The sequence below is a fragment of the Tachysurus fulvidraco genome, chromosome 5, assembly GCF_022655615.1.
Source record: "Tachysurus fulvidraco isolate hzauxx_2018 chromosome 5, HZAU_PFXX_2.0, whole genome shotgun sequence".
NCBI lineage: Eukaryota > Metazoa > Chordata > Actinopteri > Siluriformes > Bagridae > Tachysurus > Tachysurus fulvidraco.
This window is the reverse complement of record NC_062522.1, coordinates 33,230,131-33,239,371: the sequence shown is the minus strand read 5'-3', so window position 1 is coordinate 33,239,371 and position 9,241 is coordinate 33,230,131. Positions and strand designations below refer to the sequence as shown.

Sequence of the window (9,241 nt, the reverse complement as noted above, 5' to 3'; positions counted from 1 at the left end):
ACAGCAAACTGACCAGGATTGTTTAAAAAGCACAAAAAGAGTGTAAATGTGTTAAAGAAATATAAAGCTCAACATAGTGAATAATTTTATGCTGACACACAGACTGGACCCCTTTTTGTGATGATGGAGATAAAACAACACACCAACAATACACACCGTAACCATAGAGATTGCTCTCTAGAACAGATCAGATATTATCATTAATCCAGCCGAGTGTGTAATTAGCTGTAAATAAAAGCCTTGAATTAGTACATGATTTTTTTCAATGTTTCTAACTGCGGATGATTAATCAGATTTTTTTTTACAAAACGATTTGTTACGTAAGTTTAAGTCTAATCCTGGAAACACATAGAAGGGTGTTGCCTTACCATCCCTATTCGTAACATTATACAGTTCAGTGAGCTCTGATTCCAGCCTATTAATGTCGGGGTGTCTCAGATTAAAACTCTCCATCTTAGCTAAGTAGGCCTTCACTATGAAATTATTAGGATCATATTTATTGCGGCAATAATAAGCGCTCCAAGCATGACTGGGAATGTTAATTCCTTCTTGATATTCTCTTTCATCTCTTGTCATGTTCATCCAGTTCCTCCCTGGGACGACTCCGGTCACAATGTACGCCAGGTGAATTTGGTCGTGTTTGCAGCTTTTATTTATGTCATTAAGCATCGGGGTCTCCACCTGTTTAACCCATTTTTCGTTGCTGCCTGGTGCTTGTGGAGCTACGTTAGTTAAAGCGAAGGCTGAATCTGCTTGTTCCTGATCAGCAGCAAACCGATATGGAAACACGTGACCTCTAGTAAACCCTGTACCTGAATAATCAGAGTCCACGGCCTGGTTAAATATCTTTCCTGCTTCACTCGGGGAATCAATCATCTCTTTCCTGTCTTTATATTCTGTAATATCTTCCAGCTGTTATGGAGGAAAAATGAAAGAGTAGTGAATTAAACACAAAGATATAAATCAGCTCACTCAACACACTCTACATCAGGGGTGTCAAACCCCTTATTGTGGCAGCAGAGACAGCAAAATCTGCCCTTTAATGGGGAGAGTTTGTCAAAAAGTGTATGGTTAAAGTTTGCGAAACGAACACCACTGAGGCCATCCTTAAAAATATTCTTGTTTGCTGTAATCCGACCGACCTTATCAATTTAGGACCGACTCAATTTTTTATTTTTTTTTGCTTTAAGTCCGACCGACTTGCCGGTTGTAAATTTACGTTAAGACAGACCTTTTTTTACTCTTCAAACAACTAATACAAAAGCAATAAAATAATATTAACGGGTTCGGGCGCCATGATACGTCTAAAAAAGTCATTAAAACAGCTCGACACCGCTTTAACTTGGCACGAAGTTCTGGAAAAACTGTCCAGCATCAAAATAAGGTTTGCGATGATGCGCCCGAAGGCACGGGATGAAGACCCAGTCAGTGACGTCACAATATGCTAATTAGTTTAAAGTCATACCTACGTCATCACCATCACCAAAATTGTACTTTTTTTTTAATTGAAATAAAAATCCCTTTTTTTTTTTTTTTTTTTTAATTTCTTATGTGTTTTCAATAAATATTCAGTTTGGCCTGTGACTTTATCTCGGTTTTATATTTTGGCCCACTGTGAATTTGAGTTTGACACCCCTGCTCTACATGATAAATAAAACACATTACACATGTTAATGAATCAGTAATGAAATAAACACACCGACTGACCTGAGGCTCAATTTTCCACTCATCTCTGCGGACAGTCTTTCCTGCCTGTAAGAATGTGTAGGCCGAGTAAACAGGGATCCTCCTCACAGTGTCGTACACGGTGGCAAACCTGTAGCTGTTGTCCCAGCGCTGGCAAATCTTCTTATACTGTTGTCCAGGGAAAATAGTGGGGACGATGAAGTCATTTGTTGTTTTCGGGTTCCGGATGAAGAAGTTAGGACAGGATTGTTTAAAAGAATTAACAACCTCCGTCAGGGTCAGTGAGGAGAGAGAGGAGAGCAGGAGCACCAGAGCGAGGAGCTGCATCCTGACACACGATGGAGGAGTGTGAGATGAGGAGTGTGTGAGATGTTGATCTCAGGAGAGACAAAATCTTAATGGGACAAAATAGCAGAGGAGTTCTCAGATACAGATTGAGTGCTTCAACGCACAATCAATTAATGGTTATATCAACTAACTAACTTTTATACAATAATTTACATTTCTGGCATTTAGCAGACTCCCTTATCCAGAGTGACTTGCAAATTATTTCTCAACTTTACAACTGAGCAATTGAGGATTATGGGCCTTGCCCAGGGGCCAAGCAGTGACAGCTTGATGGACCTGGGATTTGAACTGATGACTTTCTGATCAGCAGCACCTTAACCACTGAGCTACCACATCACTGAGCACTACTAATGGATCTGTTAATCAATTTAAATCAAGCTAAGCAATTCACACTTACTGTGAATGAGAGAGAGAGAGAGAGAGAGAGAGAGAGAGAGAGAGAGAGAGAGAGAGAGAGAGAGATTTTCTCACCACAAGCTGCTGGAACTTGATGTTGGAGTTCAGTAGAAGATGTGAGATGATCACAGGAGGAGATCTTTGTACAGAGATCTTTATCTGTAGAAGAACCGGCTGGTCTCTCGCTCTCCTGTCTCAGATACTCACCTTTTTATATCACTGCTGTCACGTTTTACAGTGGGGTTAATAATGAAACTAAGACCTTCCACACATCAGCACTGCCAAGTCTCTCAGTGTTTCACAGACGTTCCACAACAGAAGTGTAATTATAAACAGATAAAGTTTCTGATGGTCATTCATCCAACTTTTTAAACTGAACAACACTGTGTTGTTATGGTGTAAGAGGAATAACACACTTGTGGATGTGTTGTTATGCGACAATTTTGATTATTGGATTATATGGAATATTTTACTGTAATTTTCCAGTAAACTGCTGGAAATTCACATTTAGCCAATTCTTTCATCCAAAACAAATTACAGTTTCAGAAAAAAGTCTGAGCAGTTGAGAATTAAGGGCATTTATCAGGAGTCCAACAATGGCAGCATTGTAGTGCTGGGATTTGACCTCATAGCCTTCCAATCAGTAGCCCCGAGTGTTAACAGCTGAGATACCACTGAACACCACAGCTTATAAATAATAAAGTCATCCACACAGACAGGAATTTGTGTGAAGGTGGAGATTCTGTTCATGAGCTGTTGAAATGTGACCAGGACACCAACACAAAGGAAAAGAGAGAAGGACAAGGACTACTAATATCTATTTTATAAGCAAACAAGCAGATTGGTGTTGGAGGAGTGTGAAAGACAGGACATTAATTATCTAAAGTTCTCCTGAAATGACTGTTGGACATGCTCCTCAGTGTTCCTGGGTGTTCAAATTTTAGTTTCAGTATTTCCCGAAAGAGAAAACAGAAAATATGATCACACAAGAGATTATTACAAGCCTTTTCCCACCTTGTTGCCAAGCTGAGAAACATCCTTTCTGTATCTGATGCTGAGAAGCTAGTTCATGCCTTCATGACCTCTAGACTGGACTATTGTAATGCATTACTAGGTGGTTGTCCTGCATCTTTAATAAATAGGTTACAGTTAGTCCAAAATGCAGCTGCCAGAGTTCTCACTAGGACAAGAAAGTATGACCATATAACCCCAATGTTATCATCTCTACACTGGCTACCTGTTAAGTTTAGAACTGATTACAAACTGCTGCTACTTACGTACAAGGCTCTTAATGGTTTAGCTCCCATGTATCTAACTAGTCTTCTAACACGTTACAATCCTTCACGCTCTCTGAGATCACAAAACTCAGGACTTCTGCTAGTTCCCAGAATATCTAAGTCTACTAAAGGTGGTAGAGCGTTTTCTTATTTAGCTCCCAAACTTTGGAATAGTATTCCTGATAGTGTTCGGGGCTCAGACACACTTTCCCAGTTTAAATGTAGATTAAAAACTTATCTCTTTAGTCAGACGTACACATAATACATCCCATAATTTTGTGCACTATTACATCAGACTTACACATTTTATGAACAGCAGATACGTTGATTCCTGTCCACTGCTTCTCTCTTTCTACCCATCCTGAGGCATCCAGAAACTGCACCAGCTCCGATTGTCTTCTGTGACATTTTGGACTTCTTGTAAGAAATAAAAAATGTGGTAGTGAAAATAAGACGATGAGGTTTAAGATCTTAATGAAGAACAAGAAGTTTAGTCCAGCATAGCAGTGACAATATACATGAAGTATGTTGGGTTCATCAGAGTCAGTAAGAACCCTGAGCAAATCCTGCTCAAGCATTATATACAGTTTTCTCTTTTTGTATTATTATTATTATTATTATTATTATTATTATTATTATTATTATTATTATTATTATTATAAAACAAAAATAAAATCTACCGGACATTGGAATGCCCAGTGCAGAAGCAAATCACTTGTGCTTCACTGCGCAAGCTGGACCCTGGGAGACTGGGGTACTTTCCCAAGTAAGCAGATGCATTGCAGACATATTTGGTCTCCAAATACGTGGCCATTCAGAACTTGATCCCAAATTTGTCCGGCTTGGTTGCGATATACTGTGTGAATGGACAACAAACCAAGGTAGGGAACAGCTGTTTATCTATGGTCATGTGTTTCCCTAGAGCAGGGGTGTCAAACTCAAATACACAGTGGGACAAAATTTAAAATTTAAACAAAGCCGTGGGCCAACGTTGAACAAATGAACCTTTAAATATGGAACCAAACAAGTTTTTCTTCATATTGAATATGGAACAAGCAACGCTTAAATAACTTAATAGTGCAGACATGCAAAATCGAACCTCAAAATATAAAAAAACATATCAATGGCATATTAAATTAAATTTAAATAAAAATTGTATGCCTCTTTTCTATTTGCAGCCTTCTGAGGTAAATATAAACTTTTTTCCACAGGCTAATAAATTTGAAAATAAAATAACAACAATGAATGAATCAACCATTCAGGCCTTTGAGTAGCAAGAAAAAGTGCATAAAGAAAATGTTAATTATTGCCCAATTTGCAACACACTGATCTAATCTGATGTGCCTAAGCCAGATACCTGGCATCTTCTCTTGGATGCTAGTTCATCAATGTCTGGGCTCAGGCTCTGAGCTGAGGAAACCTCAGTATCGAACGAAGGTGTTCATCAGTCAGACGACTCCTGTGAGATGTTTTTGTCATCTTCATCAAGGAGAAAACTTGCTCACATAGATAAGTGCTGCCGAACAGGGAGAGCAATTGAGCAGCTTGGGTGCGGAGCTGAGGCATTGTGTCAGGGATGAACTGTGGAAACTGTGCGGCGCCAACAGCATCATACTTTGACTTCAACGTGTCATTACACTGGAGTTCAATCAGCTCCATTTGGAGGTGGTTTGGTGCGTTTTCCACATCAACTGCGAAGAGATTACTAAGCAGTTGAAATCTACATTTCTGGACATCAAAGTCGGCAAATCGCTGGCTAAACTCAGTGCCGAGTACACTGAGTTTTTCAGCAAACTGTGCGCACACGGCAGTAGAGATCTGTGTTTTTATGGTTTGGCAGCAGAGAAAATGGTTAAGGTTTCCTTGCAGCATCTGTTTCTCCCACAGGCACAATTTAGATTTAAAAGCTCTCACTGCTGCGTACATGTCTATGATGATGCGTCCCCGCCCCTGCAGCTGCAGGTTCAGCGCATCGAGATGGCTTGAGATGTCACACAGAAAGGCCAGCTCACACAGAAACTTTTGCTCCCGGAGCTCTGCTGTGTCCTTCCCTTTGCTTTGCAGAAACTGACATATTTCCTCATGCAGCTCGAAAAATCTGTTCAGTACTTTTCCGCGGCTTAACCATCTCACCTCTGTGTGATATGGCACGTCTGAATATTCAGAACCACACTCGTTTAGAAAAGACTTAAACTGGCGGTGATTCAGACCTTTGGCTCTTAAAAAGTTAACAACTTGTGTTACTGTGGTCATAACGTGTTCCATCTTAAGGGCTTTACCACACAGTGATTCTTGATGTATGATGCATTGATAAACAGATAGCTCACCTGCACAATTCTCTTCCCGCATCTTTTCCCGAATCCTGCCCACCAGTCCATTCTTTTTACCTCTCATCGCTGGCGCACCATCTGTGGTTAATCCCACAAGTTTATCCCATGGCAGCTTCATTTCAGTTACACATTTGCAAACCTCCTCAAAGATTTCCTTCCCTGTGGTTGTGCCATGCATGAATTTAAATCCCAAAAGCTCCTCCGTAACACACAGATTTAAGTCCACTCCACGGATGAACACTGACAGCTGCGCAGTATCAGACGCGTCGGTGCTCTCGTCCACAGCAAGTGAGAAAGAAACGAAACCTTTTCCCTTTTCCATCAGCTGGTCATGAAGATTGGTGGCAAGTTCACATGTGTGCTCAGCTACTGTGTTCCTGCTCAGGCTCACGTTTGAAAAGGCTTGTTTTTTCTCTGGGCACACTTGGTCACAAACTTTCATCATGCACTTTTTTATAAACTCTCCCTCAATAAAAGGCCGGGCTGATTTTGCAATTTCTTCTGCCACAATATAACTAGCCTTTACAGCAGCCTCACATTGTGATTTGGCTTTTTTGAATACATTGTGTTGTGAAACCAAACTTCTTTTCATCTCCTCTGCTTTCTGGCACCTTTGAGTCATGTCCAGGTTCTTATACTTGTTCTGGTGTTTCGTTTCATAGTGTCGTCTAATGTTGAACTCCTTAGTTACAGACACGTTGGCTCCACAAACAAGACAAACAGGTCTGTCTTTTACATATGTAAACAGATATTCTGCCTCCCACCTATCCAGAAAAGTTCTGTTTTCTGCCTTTCTTTTTGCCATTTTTGGGAATGGGTAACACGGTGACAGTTATATAGTATAAGGTTGCGGCGTGGTCTGGGAGAGAGACACACAAGGAGGCGGGGTGAGCGGGGGCTTTCCTGCACGGATCGCTACCGAGTTGAGCACGTAATGAAAGGCGCGGAAAACCCGCAGATGGACGACTCGCCCGGCTTGCAACAGCGGTCGCGTCCACCAAACGGGAGCACGCTAATGATGTCATAGGCCCCAAAACAGCAGCAGAGCATTATGGGATTTGTAGTATTGGCGGTGAATGTGCTGTTACAGCGACTCCGCTGCTGTTTAATACCGGCGGGCCAGCTCTAATAGTAATTTGATATTTTTGTGTCTGTATGTATGTTCATTGCTCTGAAAAGGGCAAAAGTGTGACCTATTGCCCCACTAAATGTGGCCGGGTCACATTGACCCGGGAGGACAAGATTAATTTTACTTGCAAAGTTCATAATTTGGAACAATCCTGGAAAATTTCAGGCAAATATGTGGAAGAAAACCCAAGTTATGATACATTAAACATTCCAGATGAGTCAAATAGACCCCAGGGGTCTACGGAACCAGCCGGAACGGCCCGACCTGGTCGACGGAACCAGCTGGCCCGACCGGGTCGACAGAACCGACCGGGTCGACGGAACCAGCCGGGCCGACCGGGTCGACGGAACCAGCCGGGCCGATAGGGTCGACCGGGTCTTTGGAGCTCTTTATACTGACCAAGCTAGTCGAACCGGAACCTTCTGAATCTGTTGTCCTGAATCTTGAGCCTGTCCTTGAACTTCCGAATTTTCTGGGTCATGTAGCCCAGCTAGTATGGTTATGCCTAAGCTCCTTAGACCCTCTGCCCAGTACAAGAGGGATAGCCCTGAACTCTCTGCCTGGCCCAAAACGACTATATCCGAACTAACCATTCTATCTGCCCTGTCTGTCTTTAGTTCTTTTTCTTTGACTTTGTCAGCCTCGCTCTCTCCTGTCCGCATCTATAGGTCCAGATCACCTCCAGCACCACCCTGGCTGCCAACTCCAGCTCTGCTCGGGTCTCTGTCTCCACCTCCAGCACCACTCTCGCCTCCAGCTCTGCTATGGTCTCTGTCTCCACCTGCAGCACCACCCTGGCCACAAACTCTGTTGTGGACCCTGACCTCGCCTACAGCATCTCCCTGGCTACCTGCATTGCCGGCTCTGCCCTGGCCACCTGCTCTTCCGGCTCCGCCCGGGCCACCTGCTCTTCCGGCTCTGCCCGGGCCTCCTGCCCTTCCGGTTCCGCCCTGGCCTCCTGCCCTTCCTGCTCTGCCCTGGCCACCTGCCCTTCCGGCACTGCCCTGGCCGCCTGCCCTTCTGGCGCCGCCCTGGCCTCCTGCCCTTTGTACAGGTGTATTTTTAAAGTTGTATGTGTCGAGGTCATAAAAAGTAATGCTGTCATTTGTTTACAGAGATTTAGCCTAAAAGTTCTTTAGGAATAATGTTGTAGATGTTAAAGTCTTGTGTGGCACAAACACATTCTCAGCTAATAAATGGTAATAAGACTTATATGTTAATTGCTTAATTTTACAGAAGGAGCATTAAGAGCAGTGTACTCTTTATTTGTTTGTACAGATTTTGGATAAGTTGCATATTTTTAGGTCTCTGTGGAATAGGTTTACACACACTGCACTGCTTGGAATGTCCAAACAGAGGAGCGTTCAACAGATATATAATTTATATATATATATTTTGTGTGTGTATATTTAACTCATGACAACTGGAGACTCTGATCTGGAAGTAAAAACAAAACAAAACAAACAAAACAAACATGGCAGCACCATCTTTGAAAGATCTGCAGGTCTTTCAACATAAAAATGATTTAAGTGAAAGTGACATACGGTGACCCATACTCAGAATTTGTTCTCTGCATTTAACCCATCCAAAGTGCACACACACACCATGAACACACACCCGGAGCAGTGGGCAGCTATTTATGCTGCGGTGCTCGGGGAGCAGTTGGGGAGTGGGGTGCCTTGCTCAAGGGCACCTCAGTCACGGCCGGCCCGAGACTCGAACCCACAGTCTTCGGGTTACGAGTCAGACTCTCTAACCATTAGGCCACGACTGCCCAAATTTATATCACAGACATGCAGAAAACTAAAAAGAAATTATTTTAAATATAATATTAAAATGTCAGTCTATATATATTATGTATAAATAAACAAATCGTTTTTTAATGTAATCAATTAAACTTTTAATAATATTATTATTATTATTATTGTTGTTGTTGTTGTTGTTGTTAATATTAATATTAGTAGAACAGCTGTTACCTATATTTAAGTAATGTTTCTTAAACATTAAAAAAGTCCCCCCCCCACACACACAGCTCTCTCTGTACACAATAGTGAAATGTCGCCACCTGCTGGACA

The 9,241-nt window shown here is 42.1% G+C and overlaps 2 protein-coding genes across 2 annotated transcripts in view; both read right to left on the bottom strand.

The window, feature by feature from the left end:
• Positions 1-2,663, bottom strand: part of LOC113663330 (endonuclease domain-containing 1 protein-like) — a 2,747-nt gene extending 84 nt beyond the window's left edge. The window contains exons 1-3 of the mRNA XM_027178550.2: positions 2,506-2,663; positions 1,708-2,080; positions 1-912 (exon numbers count right to left, since the gene is read on the bottom strand). The exon at positions 1-912 is cut by the window's left edge and continues 84 nt beyond it. Coding sequence (XP_027034351.2) covers positions 286-912; positions 1,708-2,013 — 933 coding nt within the window. The 5' untranslated portion in view covers positions 2,014-2,080; positions 2,506-2,663 and the 3' untranslated portion in view covers positions 1-285. The remainder of the gene's footprint in view (positions 913-1,707; positions 2,081-2,505) is intronic.
• A 2,442-nt stretch (positions 2,664-5,105) lies between these two features.
• LOC113638492 (general transcription factor II-I repeat domain-containing protein 2-like) lies at positions 5,106-6,842 on the bottom strand. The gene has a single exon (XM_047814407.1). The coding sequence runs from the start codon at positions 6,840-6,842 to the stop codon at positions 5,106-5,108; it is 1,737 nt and encodes a 578-aa protein (XP_047670363.1).
• Positions 6,843-9,241: the final 2,399 nt, after the last annotated feature.